At 37.6% G+C, this 16,928-nt stretch overlaps 1 protein-coding gene across 1 annotated transcript in view; it reads left to right on the forward strand.

The window, feature by feature from the left end:
* Nucleotides 1-584: 584 nt before the first annotated feature.
* LOC127622645 (WD repeat and FYVE domain-containing protein 3-like) overlaps nucleotides 585-16,928 on the forward strand; it is a 102,518-nt gene continuing 86,174 nt past the window's right edge. Inside the window, exons 1-6 of the mRNA XM_052096665.1 lie at nucleotides 585-788; nucleotides 1,901-2,024; nucleotides 4,832-4,941; nucleotides 15,659-15,820; nucleotides 16,100-16,292; nucleotides 16,633-16,819. Coding sequence (XP_051952625.1) covers nucleotides 609-788; nucleotides 1,901-2,024; nucleotides 4,832-4,941; nucleotides 15,659-15,820; nucleotides 16,100-16,292; nucleotides 16,633-16,819 — 956 coding nt within the window. The 5' untranslated portion in view covers nucleotides 585-608. The remainder of the gene's footprint in view (nucleotides 789-1,900; nucleotides 2,025-4,831; nucleotides 4,942-15,658; nucleotides 15,821-16,099; nucleotides 16,293-16,632; nucleotides 16,820-16,928) is intronic.

A 16,928-nucleotide genomic window follows, 5' to 3' on the forward strand; every position in this document is an offset into this window, starting at 1 on the left:
TTTGTAAGCTTTTTGATACAAATGAATAAGTAACTATTGGCTTCATTGTTGTCTGCTTCATGATTATTTGCTAAGTTCGGTTTGTTATTTGCAGAGTAGGTTTTCCAAAGGTTTGAATCATGCTGTCATCTGCTGGTTAGCAGTTAATGTATATGGTAGTTCCGTAACTGTATCAACTGTATATTATATGGACAGTTTAACATGCAGCAAAAGATGACCAAGAGAGAAACAAGAATAAAAACACAAAAATATTCTCAATAATATTTGTACAATAAGCTTGATTCACCTATATACCGCGCTTGATGCTTTATAATTAAGTTCACCTCTAAGACTGTGTCCTTGAAATAAACTCAAACAATATCTTGGATCCAGTTTTGTGTGTGTGTCCTTCAGTATTTCTGTACCTGCAGCACAATCATCACTAGAGGAACTCTCAGCAAGAAGCAGTTGACTGTAAAAAATAAATGAGCTGAATTTGATCTGCAACTTGAAGCTAGCATATCACATCACATTAGACTCCTATAATCAACAATCAGTTTCCCTGACTTGTTATTTTTCCTCTCTGTTTCCTTCTCAGGTCTGGCTTTGGCCTCAAAAAGCCTCTAAAGATGAATATGGTGAAGAGGATCATGGGGCGGCCGCGGCAGGAGGAGTGCAGCCCGCAGGACAACGCTCTGGGCCTCATGCACCTGCGCCGCCTCTTCTCCGAGCTCTGTCACCCACCACGCCACATGACACAAAAAGAGCAGGAGGAGAAACTCTACATGATGCTGCCTGTTTTCAACCGGGTGAGAGATTACTTAAAGAGACAGCATCGCTATTTAGAAAATGTGATTAAAGAAATAAAATTAAGAGACAAAAGTTCTTAGTTCACCCAAAAAACAATTACAATAAAAAATAATTTATGTTGTTCCAAACCCATTTGACTTTCTTTCTTATGTGGTGATGTGTTAATGAATATTGTGATCTGTCTTTCAATACAATGACAGGTGATAGTGGCTGAAATGACAGAATTTAAATATACAGCCTCTCCAGTCAAACTGCATTGAAAAGAGAAACTGTCTGCTTCACTTATTTTAGGCAAATCTAATGTTAAATTAAACCACTTAATTATTTCTTAAAAAATGTGTACTTAATGTATTGAAATATTAAATATATTCATCATGTTTAGCTATAATAGGTCCCTATCTTTAAGCCAAATTATTTGACTTCTAATATTATACTTCATGTGAGTATTTACACTATTCTTTTATTATTAAACTTGAACAATGAGAAAGAAAAAAAGCACCATCAGTAACTAGTGCTTCATTTGCAAAGGCTAAGTAGTTGTAATGAAATCAAGTGACTCTCAGAACCTGGTGAAGAGCATGATGTGCTAATTATCCTTCATTGATTATACAGAAATATTGCAGATGACCTCAGTTACTGCTCAAAGAGTGCTGATCTGCCGCAGCCTATGTGGATTTAGAGAGCACTTGTTGAAGTGGGTTGAAACAGGCTCTCTATATGCAAGCTGTCATACTTTATCAAGTGTGATCCCATGCAAAATGCTGTGTATTAGCATTAACACTGCATGTCTCTGTAATGTCTTTTTCATTTTGATTTCTTCAAACAGTGAAAGGACTGACGGTCTAGATTTGAGCATGGCAGTCTCGCTTCATTTATAAATGTTTTTGGTTTACTCTGTTTTGATTGGACACTCAACTTTCGAGCCATATGTGGTGGGGTACATTTCAGAGGTCTTTTGAATGTCTTATCTCTGCTGTTATTTAAATTAACACAACACCAGAATTTAAGCATACAGCTCTTCAGACATCCAGGGCATGATCACTCATTAATTCTCAGTTTGAACTCAATAGAGGGTTGTATGAGCTCTGTAAATGGTGTGTCTGTGTGACAGGTGTTTGGGAACGCTCCACCGAGTACAATGAATGAGAAGTTCTCGGACCTGCTGCAATTCACCACACAGGTGTCCAGGCTGATGGTGACTGAGATCAGACGGAGAGCATCCAATAAATCAACAGGTACTTATTCACCTATTTACATGAACTCAGCACTTTATTAGGAACACCTGTAATACCTACTTATTCATGAGGTTATCTAATCAGCCAATCGTATGAATTTATGCAACCAGTGCGGTGCATAAAATCATGCAGATACAGGTAAGGAGCTTCAGTTGATGTTGACATTATCCATCGGAATGGGGAAAAAAATTTGATCTCAAAGATTTAGACCGTGGCATGATTGTTGGTGCCAGACAAGCTGGTTTGAGTATTTCTTTAATTGCTAAAGTAGTTTCACACCCTAGAGTTTACTTTGGCATGGTGCCAAAAAAAAACATCCAGTGAGTGGAAAGTTCTGCGGACAGAAACACCTTGCTGATGAGAGAGGTCAACAGAGAATGGCCAGACTGATTTGAGCTGACAGAAAGGCTACGGAAACTTGGATAACCACTCTGTACAATTGTAGTTAGCAGAATAGTATCTCAGAATGCACAACACATCGAACCTTGTGCTGGTTGGGAAAAACAGCATTGTTAAGACCATAGTGTTCCTAATAAAGTGATCAGTGAGTGTATATTGTTAACAAATATGTACTGTACTACAAAGACCTTTTGAAATAAATAACATTTTTAAGAAAAAAGTTGTCATGTTAAATTATAGGAAATTAAGCCAAAGATCACTATTTTTGTTTTGAAAGTTAATACATTTCAATGTATCTATTATCAGTTCTATCCTTAATTGCTAATACATATTTGTATACACATTACATAGGCATAAAAGTGGTGATCCTTGATTATTTTAGGTTAATTTCTTTATTAAGCAATATTTTCTTCAACGAACATTGAGGGTATTTTCTGACGCTTTGGACTTGATCCAGGTTTTATGATCCCAGAATGTCTTGTGCTGTAATGTTTATTTGTGGTAACGAAATCCACCACCACATAGACCTACAAACACCAGACTAAGCATCTTGTGATACAGTGAGAATATAACAAATGCTTAAGCACTTTAGATGCTTAAACACATTTATTAAACATGTCTTTTATTAAATATTTGCTCTAGACATGATGTGATTTAAAGGAACAAGAAAAAGGAAGGGAAATTTAGAATCTATTAGATTTTTGAGTGTTAATACTAGTACACTAAACAGCATAACTTAAAATATTATTAATAGACCATACTGACAGTAGCGCCATGTTTGATTTTTTTATATATTTATTATGGAAATGAAAACGAGGCTGTGAGAGATAAACTCACCATCTCATCAATGACATGCCCTGTATCCACCTCATTTTGCAATGTGGAAGTAAGCTGCGGCTGCATTTCCGGTGAATGTGTAAAATTTCTACTGTTATTGACCGGAATGTAAATAAATAGAAGGATCATAATACCAGAATTTAATTATATAAGTTTATAAACTCACACAACCACAGTATGTAATAAACTCACAACCACAGTATGTACAGCTGAATGATGGAATAATGTCAGATAATTTTCTAACTTCAGCATTTATAGTAAAAGAGTAAGTAAATCATTCACTTGTTGCTGTGTGTTGTTGTATTGAAGAGACGGTAATAAAATCTGCTTCTTTACTGAGATCGTAACGATGCAGTGTTTCTTGTCTGCATGTTAACCTCCATTCATATGTACCTGCATAACCTCCAATTATGCCTTTATTTGTTTATTTTCAAAGGCGATGTTTCAAAAGCCATGCTGAATGTTGATCTGCATGTCTGTTTACTATACACTACTAAGAAAGAGAGAATAAATAGAAGGATTTAGAAGAACAGAGAGAATAATGCATTTATTAATTTGCCAAAATGAAACAAGATGCAGTTTTGCTGCATAGGAAGTTAAAGCAGCATTTGCCCAGCGGCTTTCTGCTCTCTGCTGGTTGTGTAAAGTTTGTGATGGCATGTTAGATGACATGGAGGACTGTCCATGTCAGCACATGATCTCTCATTCATTCTGCCGGTGCAACAGTATGTGATAAAACGATGGCAAAATGCGATAAACGGTAAAACTATATGCGTTCAAAACGAATGAGTTCATGAAAATCGTGATTAATGATAATAATATGACAACATATATTGCCAGCCTGTAATATAAAGCAGCATAATGTAGTACTTTTGTATTGCTAAAATAGCTCGAAGTGGCTGATAACGGAAGTGGTCCACATTCAAGGTTGATAATGGCAGCACTCTAGTTTCGCTGAAAAATAAGGTGGATAATGCTATCAAAAAGCTCCTAGAGCACATCTAATTTTCCACAACTCATTATCTGGACTTTTTTTCCAACTGAAATTTCTTAGAAATATATTTGTATATAAATATTCTGTATATTTTATAATGTTTTGTCAGCAGAATGATCCAAAAATTCTTCAAACAGCTGTGCAACCCATTCAAGAGACTGCACGTCTCATACACTCTCGTTGTCAGTCCTATAAAAAATCTAATATTTCGCAGCTGTGAATAAGGTCTTATTGTTGTTATTTATATTATCTTAATGCTAAGTTATTCTAAATTTGTTGTGAAATTCTATTGTATTGTAAGTTATTTTTAATTTATTACATATTCATTCATATTTAGTTTTAATGTAGTTATTTTAAAATTCACGGGGTGTCACAGCATTGCATCTCAAAAAGAGGCAGCGATGGATGAAAGAAAAGAGAAACTGCCTGCATGTCATCACCTCTAATTGACTCCGCGTCCTTCCCCAGATGAGTCCAGTCACACACAAGCTGACGTGTGAAAATGGATTTGATCCACATGCATAGACTGTTAAACGCGTCAGTGATTCTGTTTGTGTATGTGTGCTCCCTCCTGCAGAGGCTGCCAGCAGAGCCATTGTGCAGTTTTTGGAGGTAAATCAGAGTGAAGAGGCGAGTCGGGGCTGGATGCTCCTGACCACCATCAACCTTCTGGCCTCCTCCGGACAGGTCTGTGTGTGCAATGTACATCAGACAAAATATAGCACTGGATTTATGTACAGCTTTTGCAAATAAAACAAGTAGAAATGCCTTTAACCATCTTTATCTGCACAAAAAAAATTCTATAGTTGGACAAAAGCAAATGAGGAAGTAACAGTTATGTCCATATGTTTCATTTCTAACAAGACCTGGACCTTATTTGACATGTAAATCTTTTTTGGGCTACTTATTATTCAATTGATACATTAGTTGTTTGATTACATAATAAATGATCAATACATCTTATGATAGTAATGTTGTATAATTACAACAGTTCACTGAAAGACATCAGAACAGAATAACATATACATAAAACATATGCCAACAGAACCACATATACCTGATACATATGCTTAAATACATATAAAAAATATTTGTGGATTTTGCAGTTAAAGGCTGTACAATATTTTTATTTGTTACATACCTACATACACTAGGGCAGACGTTGGCAGCATACGGCATCAGGTATGTGGTATCAGGCCCTCCACATGGTTTAATATGGCCCGCGGCTCATTTATCGTAAAATAATTGTAATTTTTCATTGGATATTTGTTAACTTGCATTGGGACCTAACTCGTCTCCACAAGGATTTAACATGCTCAGGGTTGCCAGATAAGAGATGCAACACCCCTAGTTTGAGATTTATACTTGCGCAAATTGGAAATATTCTGCCTAATGTTATACTTATTTTATGCAATCTGGCAACCATGCATGTGAGTTGCCCAAACATTAAAAGTTCTGTACATGTAAAAACAAAATATTAAAAAAGACATTATGTAGAGATTGTTAAATTGAAAAATAAATTAACAGGGAAGTAGAGATGGCAAAATACATTTATAAGCTCAGCCTTTATTCAGTTTTTTAATGCCTGATAGAAAAGTATCTACCTTTGTAGAGCAATACAGTACTTCAGGCAACTGCAGAATAGTCCCATTAATCACAGATACACTTCAGAAAATTTAGTACACAACTATTTCTGGGCTTAAAAGTTACAAAAACCAAATCAATGCAGAACATTGTATCTCAAAAGGAATACAATGTGGCCCCCCATGAACTACTTAAGCCCAATGTGGCCCCTTTACCAATTGAGTTGCCCACCCCTGCTCTAGGGGTTGCATGACTGCTGATTTTTAATAGTCGACTAGTTGAGCCCATTATAAGTCAAATTATACAAGTGGTGACATTATTCCACTATGTAGCTAGATGGTTTCGTGGGGCTAAGGGCTCTAGCGTGCAGGCGACAATGATGTTAGTGGACTCCAACTTGAGCTATTCTAAAGCTTTCCTAAACTATCACCGAATTGCATTCTTGAAGGAGTGAACAGCGTCCAAGTCTGATATCCCAATACACAAAGTTGAATATGGGGATGTATTCTCTCAGGTCATAGGACTCCATATTGAAGCACTTTTTATCTGTCACCAAATCGTGTTCTTGAAGGAGTGAACAGAATTCAGGTCAACATAACATACTATATTTTGGATATATTTGAAGGCCAAGTTGCATATATTGCAGGTCAACCTTTTTTGTGTCATCTTTTTCAGTGTAGCCTTTGGAATGTTCTGAACATTATCAGTGTTGATACAATGCTATGCAAATGTGCAATACAGACATGGCAAATATGCAAAATTGTTGTTGATGCATTGATACGTTGTGTTGTTGAGCAGAGCAACAAAACAGACATCAGTTCTGAAGTGCATTCTGTGTGTGCATTTTTAAATGTGAGCCCGAACATCATAGCTTATATTTGAGCCACTGGGCTTCACACCCACTGAATATCCTACAGATGCATTTAATAAATCACGTGGTGAGCGACTAGTTGTCTTCAGGCATCAGTTCATCCTCTGAAGTCCATCATAATAGACTGAAGTGATGTTTGGCTGGCACCGGCTGCATTTAGTCATCATCATTCTGCGACACGTAGCAGTGGATTCCAACATGAAGCAGAAATGGTGCTGGATCCAGCCGGTTCTGGTGGCCTCAGGATAGGAGTCCCGAGGTTGAGATAAAAAGTATTTGCCAAATGCATAAATGTAAATGTAAATGCAATCATCAGACTTTCATTTAAATAGTATCCAAAGTATATATCATTATACAAAATTACATTATACAAAATCTAAATTTTACTTTATACATGTTAACCAAAGCTGACACTCAACAAAATGTATTTCAAAAGTGAAAATTTTTAGTTTCTACTGATAAACGTTGTTTAAATAGTTGCTTTTTTGCATAATTCTCATTGTCATTGGTTTTCAAGGTGCTTGAAATTTGCCTTTGCATTTAATCACTTCAATTTTCAAACACAGAAAAAACACAACACATTTTACATGTTATTATTGTAACAATACTAAAGAACTCTGATTTGAGTGTCAGATTTGATATTTATTGTTTCCATTTAGTCGATATTGCCTCCTTGTGTAACCTGCAGAAGGTACCTTTATTCATAACCGAAAGGCCAATGACAGAAGTTCCACAAGTAACTGCACCCAACGAAATAACCCTGTGGCTTGCATTTGCTTGTAAAGTTTTATAAGGTTGCTTGGCCTGCATCGATCTGATTATACAATTGATCCAAACTATCCAATTTGGTATAACAGTTCTGTGACTGGATGATGTCATCAAGGTTTGGCCCTTTCAGCACTGTGAGCTTGTGCTTACTGTTCTGTTGCTTGAATCTCAAGCAGCATGTGTTATTTGAGTGTGTTCCTGCTAGTTTCACATCTGAATAAGTGCCAGTTATCTTCAGTTGTGCTGTTCAGGACACTGCACTCTCTAATATTACATAGGGGCACTGTAATCTTCTTCACCAAGAGATTGGTGAACCATGAGGAGATCAAGAAAACCATAAAGGAAACAGTTTCTACAGTATGCCCTTATTCTATGCTAGGCTTGACCGACAGCTGGAGATTCTTTGTGCAGAAGAATGCACCTTTCTCACTCCATGAAAGATGACTTCTCCAACAAGGAATTCAGCTATATAGTCCTGACTTTCAGATTCTTCTCAATCTCCACGGAATAGTGAAGCTCTGCTAAGTGCGCATGGTGTCTGGTTTCAAAAGCTGTTTATTGATAAAGCCTCCAGAGCTAGGACTGCAAGTTCATTATATCTGGTAGTGCAGCCCTTTCAAACCATGGGTCACAATATGGAATGGAAGCCCTGTGTGAAGTGAATTGTCTGAAAGGGGTCTGGTCAGTTTCAAAGACTACCCATCACATAAATTATCTCAAATTACCAGTTGTTTTTCTAACTCTGAAGCACTTCTACATATACTGAGAGGCCAACATGTATTGATCAAACAGACAACATACTTGTGGTGTCATTCATCATCAGATGAGGAAGGGTTAATTTAATTTCTCTTCTAATGGTTTTCAAAAGAATTGCTCACTTTTGATGTGGTGGGGCAGATTATCTTCTGTCAATCAGGATGACAAATGTTCCAGGTCAATTTATCGGAGGTGTAGATTTTCTGTCTAGGAGAGGTCACCATGTCAGGGACTGTGGACTAAATGCCCAAATGGACGACTTTGATAGGAGCGATGTAGGAAGTTATTCATCACAAGAGCAGGTATTGACCATGGTTCTTCTCATTAACAAACAAGTACGCTGCAGTACACACTAAACTCAGTGCCTTCGAATTGGTATAGACCCATTCCAACCAGTGGAGCTGATTCAGCCTATGTAGTATGGAGTGACATGAAGACTTACTCTGATTTATGTGGCTGCACATGACACTGTGAGCAAAATGTGATCTGCAGGCTTTGTTAGCCTTTTGAGTTCAACAGTCTGGTTGGAAATAAAAATTCTATTGGTTTTCCCCACAGATGAATTTCATCTAAATAATAAAAAATTGTTAATTAGCATAATTTCTGTTGAAGAACTATAATAATCATGATCTCAAGGGGGAAGATCCACCAAACAGAGCATCACGGCCAGCAATGCGTGCCATGAGACTTTTGCTGTGACAGCCCACTTCCATGATGCACTGTGAATGACCCAACTGAGTCGATCTCCCTACACTTTCAAATTACCTCTATATTTGAATATATCTGAATATTTTACAATTAAACTTAAAGGTGCGATATGTAACAATTTTCATGTAATATTCACCTTTTTTTGCCAATGAACGGCTTGTAATGAAACTTAAAAAATTAGGCCTTCCCGGACATCCTAGGTTACCTATTAAAGCCTGTAGACTAATTTTCCTGTGAAGGGAGTGGGTCGCTTTTGCTGGGAAAATCCAAAGGATGTGACGTTTATGCAAGCTTCCGAGAGCCTTGCCTCAGTATTAGCATCTCTTCCACATCAACAGACAGTCAACACTAGGTAACATTATCTTAGAGATGGAATCCAGCAAACGTCCGGCTCTCAGCACAACACCAACTCCTACACAAACTCTGAGTAAGCCAAAATGAATAAAAAAGGACCTACTGAATCCCGTCTGGCTAAGCGGGAACTAGAGCGAATGTCTGCAGGGCATTTGATTCCTGGAGGGATATTCTTTCGTTTTTGGGGATCAAAACTGACCCTGAATTGGCTTTCTTATTGGATAGGTAAGCTTACATAACTACAAAGTATGTGAAATATAGTGCCATAATGATTGATCTGTGTCATTTTAGCTAACTTGATCCTGCCTGCACAGTAACTGTCATAAACAATGTTAATCTGTAATTATTCAGCAAGGTAAACAGCAATAACGCATGAAATTAATGCTAGACAATGCTCAAGATAATGCAAAAAGACCCATTCATACAGAAAATATATACATTCTATTTTATAAACAGTCACTGTCATCATACACCAAATTTAGCTAACAGCTATTGATAAAGCTGGCTTGCTAGTTAACGCCGACATAGGCTATCGTATAAATGCAGTCAATGTATCATGCAAAGAAAAGTGATTACTTCAACTCTAGGTCTCGCATAGACCTATATCCACACTTTGTTTTAGCCCTGTTCCATCACTGGAGAATCAAATAGAATATAGATTCTAGTAAAACAATCATAACTGTGTAATTTTAATTATGCTACCTCATCTGTCAGCATGATGCCGATGAATAATGCTGTCACGGGTATACAGGGAGCTCCTATACATACCTGTAGGAGCTTTTAGTGACTTTTCTCCACCTTTTGTACTGGATTATGGGCTACGTCCAGGACATGTAGTTGTCTCCAGTGCAATGTCCATCCAGCTAATTAATGTCAAGATGGATTTTGTTGTGTTCCTTCTTCTTCTGTGGACTTCTGTGGTGGATTATTTTTTTTTTTTATGGCGGTTGAAAAAACAAGCTTAACTTGTCTTACTGCCACAAACTGAATAGTCGTGACACTGGAAGAAAGAGCTTTGTGGCATTCAGCTCTAGCCTTTTGACTAATGACTAATTCATGAGGTTATTGCGGCAATAGAAAGCCTATTCTGGACGAATACCTAATGTAAATGGTTGTCAATTCCCAGATGTGTGTTCTTGCTCCATTATAATGGTATGGCGGCATTATGGGAATTATTTAAGGGATGTCTGTTGATGTCCAATAGTCAAGTGTTGTATCAAATGTAAGGAAATTTTAATGAACTACTAAGAATAAATGTTCTAGTTATCCCTTACAAAAAAGGCTGTGGTGGGACCCAAGTTAGAGTGTCAATGTCACCTTTATTTATATAGCACTATTAAAACAACACAAGTTGACCAATGTGCTTTACATTCTCACTGAAAAATAGAAAGAGAAACATACTACAATAGTAATAGAATAAAAAATAAAAATATAAACATTTAAGACGAATAAGCCATGGCATACAGATATGTCTTAAGTTGTACTTTAAAAACATGTACAGAGTCAGCATCCCTAACATATGATGGCAAACTATTCCAAAGTCTTGGCGCTACTACTGCAAAAACCCGATCCCCTTTCTGGCTTAACTTAGTCCGTGGAATTTTCAGCAACTTTTGAGTTGCTGATCTCAAGGTTCTTCCTGATTGATACTCTATTAACAGAGCTGATAAATAAGTCGGTGTAAGGTCATGGAGTGATTTATACACCAATAAAAGAAGTTTAAAATCAATTCTATATTGAACAGGAAGCCAGTGTAGAGCGATCAAAGATGGAGTGATATGTTCTCATTTTTTAATATTCAATAATAATCTCGCTGCCGCATTTTGGACATTTTGCAGCCGTAGAATAGAAGCTTGACTAATACCCTTATATAAAGAGTTACAATAATCAAGTCTTGAGGATATAAGTGCATGGATAGCAATTTCAAGGCTCTTATACGTCAAACACGATTTCATCTTAGCCAAGTTTCTTAAGTGAAAGAAACTTGTCTTCACCACATGATTTATCTGTGCATTTAGCTTCAGAGAGCTATCGATGTAAACACCCAAGTTTTTAACACGTTCTTTAACATGTATTGAGAGTGGGCCGAAATTTAACTCAGCTGAGCTCCTTGTTCTTCTGGACCCGCATACTACAATCTCAGTCTTATTTTCATTAAGATATAGAAAGTTAGACAAGAGTGGTGGTATTTACATGGTACTCCATGGCAATTTAAAGAATACCATGTGCAAAAAAAACATATTACCATGGTATTTGTCCAACAAAACATGATATAATGGTACCATAACCAAAAGCCATTTTTTTTTTTTTTTATCCCTAAGAGAGCACAACATGTTGGCCTGTTTTTATAAAAGGAGGTATCTCAATAGTTAGCTGTTGCTTTGCTTTCCTACTAAACCAGAAAAAGGGATTTTTCTGCTTTAGTTGGAATATACACTCACCTAAAGGATTATTAGGAACACCTGTTCAATTTCTCATTAATGCAATTATCTAATCAACCAATCACATGGCAGTTGCTTCAATGCATTTAGGGGTGTGGTCCTGGTCAAGACAATCTCCTGAACTACAAACTGAATGTCAGAATGGGAAAGAAAGGTGATTTAAGCAATTTTGAGCGTGGCATGGTTGTTGGTGCCAGACAGGCCGGTCTGAGTATTTCACAATCTGCTCAGTTACTGGGATTTTCACACACAACCATTTCTAGGGTTTACAAAGAATGGTGTGAAAAGGGAAAAACATCCAATATGCGGCAGTCCTGTGGGAGAAAATGCCTTGTTGATGCTAGAGGTCAGAGGAGAATGGGCCGACTGATTCAAGCTGATAGAAGAGCAACTTTGCCTGAAATAACCACTCGTTACAACCGAGGTATGCAGCAAAGCATTTGTGAAGCCACAACACGCACAACCTTGAGGCGGATGGGCTACAACAGCAGAAGACCCCACCGGGTACCACTCATCTCCACTACAAATAGGAAAAAGAGGCTACAATTTGCAAGAGCTCACCAAAATTGGACAGTTGAAGACTGGAAAAATGTTGCCTGGTCTGATGAGTCTCGATTTCTGTTGAGACATTCAGATGGTAAAGTCAGAATTTGGCGTAAACAGAATGAGAACATGGATCCATCATGCCTTGTTACCACTGTGCAGGCTGGTGGTGGTGGTGTAATGGTGTGGGGGATGTTTTCTTGGCACACTTTAGGCCCCTTAGTGCCAATTGGGCATTGTTTAAATGCCACGGCCTACCTGAGCATTGTTTCTGACCATGTCCATCCCTTTATGGCCACCATGTACCCATCCTCTGATGGCTACTTCCAGCAGGATAATGCACCATGTCACAAAGCTCGAATCATTTCAAATTGGTTTCTTGAACATGACAATGAGTTCACTGTACTAAAATGGCCCCCACAGTCACCAGATCTCAACCCAATAGAGCATCTTTGGGATGTGGTGGAACGGGAGCTTCGTACCCTGGATGTGCATCCCACAAATCTCCATCAACTGCAAGATGCTATCCTATCAATATGGGCCAACATTTCTAAAGAATGCTTTCAGCACCTTGTTGAATCAATGCCACGTAGAATTAAGGCAGTTCTGAAGGTGAAAGGGGGTCAAACACAGTATTAGTATGGTGTTCCTAATAATCCTTTAGGTGAGTGTATAATGAAAGCACTTTGCACTTTTCTAGCTGCTGATATTATCTCCATGCTACTCTGTACATCGAGCCAACACCACTCTAATATACCAACACATTTCCACTATCTGAAACATTATCTCTTCAAATAAATATAATATTGGTATGGCACCGTTTATAATGGATTGCCAAAATTAATTGGGCATGCACCATCTCTCCAGGCAAGCGTCTGTGGTTTTGAGAGGTGCAACACGTTTTTGAGGGGTGAAATATGTTTGTATTCCAAGCTGTGAGTTGGAGACAAAAAGTGGTGTTCCTGGCAACACCACCGGCCCTTGGAAATAACAAAGGTCTTTTCTTTTCTCTATATAAGGATACCCTTCATGCTCAACATTCCCAATGCACCCTCAGTTCACCCTCATAGATGCAGTTTCTCTTGTCTCATCTTTTTTCTGCAATAACTTGCGTTGACGGTCTGTGAGAAGTCCTCCAGCTTTTCCCCCCTTTCTATTGACTTCTTGTCAGGTGGTATTTTTCTGTGTCTGACATTATCATTTAGTGGCTGTTGGTGCAATTTGTACTTGACCCCAGACAACGCTGTCTGCTAGCAGTGTTTAGGCAAACAACCACAGAGAGAGCCATTCCGAGCCTCGACCGTCTGCCATAACAGAGACAAAATCTCATGCTTTGTGGAGTCCAACTGTGTTTCCAAATTCTCTCACACATGGATCATGGTTTCCTTTGCCTAGTAGGCTTAATCAATGTGACCTTTTCTCATAGACTCTTATTTGAATTAAAGAGGCAATATGTTTTCCTAATTAGAGTGTTTTATGTTTGCAGAGTAGTGATATGATTTATTTCTTTGGACATAGTTTGTTTCTTTGAATTAAAATGCATAAATTCGGAATCTTTTCCTTTTGATAATGCTGTCTCATTATGATGAAAGCAGTTAATGTGACAGTATTGTAAGACGTGCCCTTTTGGCACTGTGGGAATTCTTTGGCTGCACCTCACTGTCTGCTTTGGAATTGTAATAATAGATTTATCTTTTTCTTACCTAATGTGAGGATTTTTTTTTGCACGATAGAAAGTTAAGTGGTAGATAGTGCACACTGAACACTAAATGAACACTAGAAAGCTGTTTGTTGAGAAAAAGCTGCTTAAGATGTGAAAATGGTGTGCGTTCACATGCACTGTGTTAATGGTTTACTTATTACACCCATGTAATATATAATATGTGCATGTGGCTCGGTCTGTAAGCCTATTTCTCCACAACTAAGGTGATAAAATGTAATTCTCCCCCAACATTGACGCAAATAACAACCATGACATCGAAGACTTAGCTACTTTTTGTTTCCTGTTGCTTCGCTTTATTTCCAAATGTTTTACAGTTGTTGTTGTGTTTTCATCGTGCCTGCAGCCATATTGTGCTGCAATAGTGGGGTTTCCCTCTTATGTTCATACTCCAGTATTCCCCAAGCACACTTATACGTCGTAAGGAAAACAGCGTTCGTGTTTGCGTCGTTTCAAAACAGTGCTTACTGCAAACTTTTTCTTAAGAGCACGTAAACAGGTTCACTGATTCAGAATGTATCTGTGATAAAAGAGGGTCAAGTCTAGCGCTTCATCTGAAATTTGTCCTTCACTGATTTGCTATTCCTTTTATTGTGAATGGCAGATATCTAGGGATGGGAATTGTAAGTAACTCTTCCTATTCCTCTTAACAGATCAATTAACAATTCTAACTTTTGACAGAAATATTTGGGAAAAGAAATGCAAGTTTGATTGCATTTACTGCCTTCAGATTTCTGTTGCCAAATGATGAGATCATTTCAGATTTTACATTTGTTTTAAACTATAAATTAGAGTGGTATAAAAGGGTTAACTATGTTGGATTGATGTTGTTCTTTTAGAATTTGGAAAACACTACAAAAAATGCAGACATGCCATAAAGTGCACTATAGGGAATATAGTGTGAATTATATGCCAGCTTGAGCTGAGTCCTATCTTTTTCCAGTACTCTGTAAAAGCAGTTGATGGGATTTTATCCTCTTCCATCAATGTTTGTGGCAACATTCTCAGGATCCTGCTGTGATTAGTGTCAGAGCCAAGACTTTGTTTCAGTCACATCCATCCCTTTAGAGCTGAGGAATGACATCACCAGTCTCCCATTTATGGTTTTCAGGATTTAATAATGATTGGCCTTAGACAAAAACACTTGTACATATTATGGAAATACCCAATTTATGTACAGTAATAGCCTATTTTCATCAGCACTTCACTGTTGTGTTTATTTTGGCAGCATCTATTCACACTTTTTCCACTCGCTTTTCATGTTCATAGCCACAGAGTGTTTATTTTAGTTGATTAAGTTAATTACTACTTATAAGTAGTTAGTTGAACAATATAGTTTCAGTGGTATATATGTGATACAACTTAATAGCAACAAATGAGATGACTCAAAATTACTGAATTTAAATGAATACAATATTCACTGAGAATTCTCCCCAAAAAATAAAAACAGAAATTGTAGATGATGTTTGTTGATTTTAGAACCGAGATGAGCAGTAGGTAACATTTACTTTTTCTTTTCAAAATGGCCATCAAACTGCCAATATAGTGGTCTGTCACTACTTGCTCCATAGACTGCTTTATTACATGCATGAAAATGTTTCCATTAAGAAAACCTGACTTTCTAATCTTACCTAATCTTTCCTGTCTGTGTTTCTAAAGAAAACAGTGGACTGTATGACGACCATGTCGGTGCCCTCCACGCTGGTAAAATGTCTGTACTTGTTTTTTGACCTGCCCCACATGCCCGAGGTTCCTGCTGCCACCCAGACTGAGCTTCCTCTGGCAGACCGCAGAGCTCTTCTGCAGAAAGTCTTTGTCCAGGTCTGTGTAAACTTTGCAACAGAATTTTCTCCTCCAAAATACCTATAAAACATGCTCTTTGCGATTTCATTTAATATTTGCTAATTAGGAAATGTAGTAATTTTCTGTTAGAATGCTAATAAAATGTCTAATAATGACAAGGAGATTAATAATGAGCTTAATTATAAGAGTTAATATAGTTGAACATTTTGTCCTTCTAATTAGTAGCGAATCATAATCATTATGTATTACTCACTCATTGAACATTTAGTGATTTGTTTCCTGTTTTGTTCTGCTCAGATCCTCGTCAAGCTGTGCAGTTTTGTGTCTCCAGCTGAGGAGTTGGCCCAAAAGGATGATCTACAGCTGCTCTTCAGTGCCATCACCTCCTGGTGCCCACCCCACAACCTGCCCTGGAGAAAGAGCGCTGGAGAGGTGCTCACTACCATCTCTCGACACGGACTCAGCGTCAATGTTGTCAAGTATATCCATGGTAAATTGTACTGATGATTTGTCTTTGAAGCTTTCTGATTGGGCCTAATTGCTTCTTCCACTGTGCATGGATGCATAAAACTGACATTGTTTTGCTGCTGGCATCTTATGAACCCTAGCAACATTTTAACCTTACATAACCATTTACATTTACAATTGTGCATTTAGTATTTTTAGAGGTCAGTTTAATCTGTGGTGTTGGTTTGCAGTTAATGAAAGAATCTCAATACTTAGTTATTTGTTATGGTGTTTATTGGTTTAATCCAAATGCCCTGCCAAAGTTAAAACATCTCAGATACTGCACGAGCAACATGACAAATTATATTTTGGATCTTTTACAGAGAAAGAGTGTTTGTCGACGTGTATCCAGAACATGCAGCAATCAGATGACCTCTCCCCTCTGGAGATTGTGGAGATGTTTGCTGGGCTCTCCTGTTTTTTGAAGGACTCAAGTGATGTCTCACAGACACTGCTAGATGACTTCCGCATGTGTCAGGGCTACACCTTCCTCATAGATCTTATGATCAGGTACTTGATCCGGGATTATTCATTGCACCAACAAATGTATTGTTTTTTAGATTCAGTATTAATCAGGGCTCAGCAATAAGGATTTTTTCTTACTCACAAAATCACAACT

This window comes from Xyrauchen texanus, chromosome 3 (assembly GCF_025860055.1).
Source record: "Xyrauchen texanus isolate HMW12.3.18 chromosome 3, RBS_HiC_50CHRs, whole genome shotgun sequence".
In the NCBI taxonomy this organism is placed as follows: domain Eukaryota; kingdom Metazoa; phylum Chordata; class Actinopteri; order Cypriniformes; family Catostomidae; genus Xyrauchen; species Xyrauchen texanus.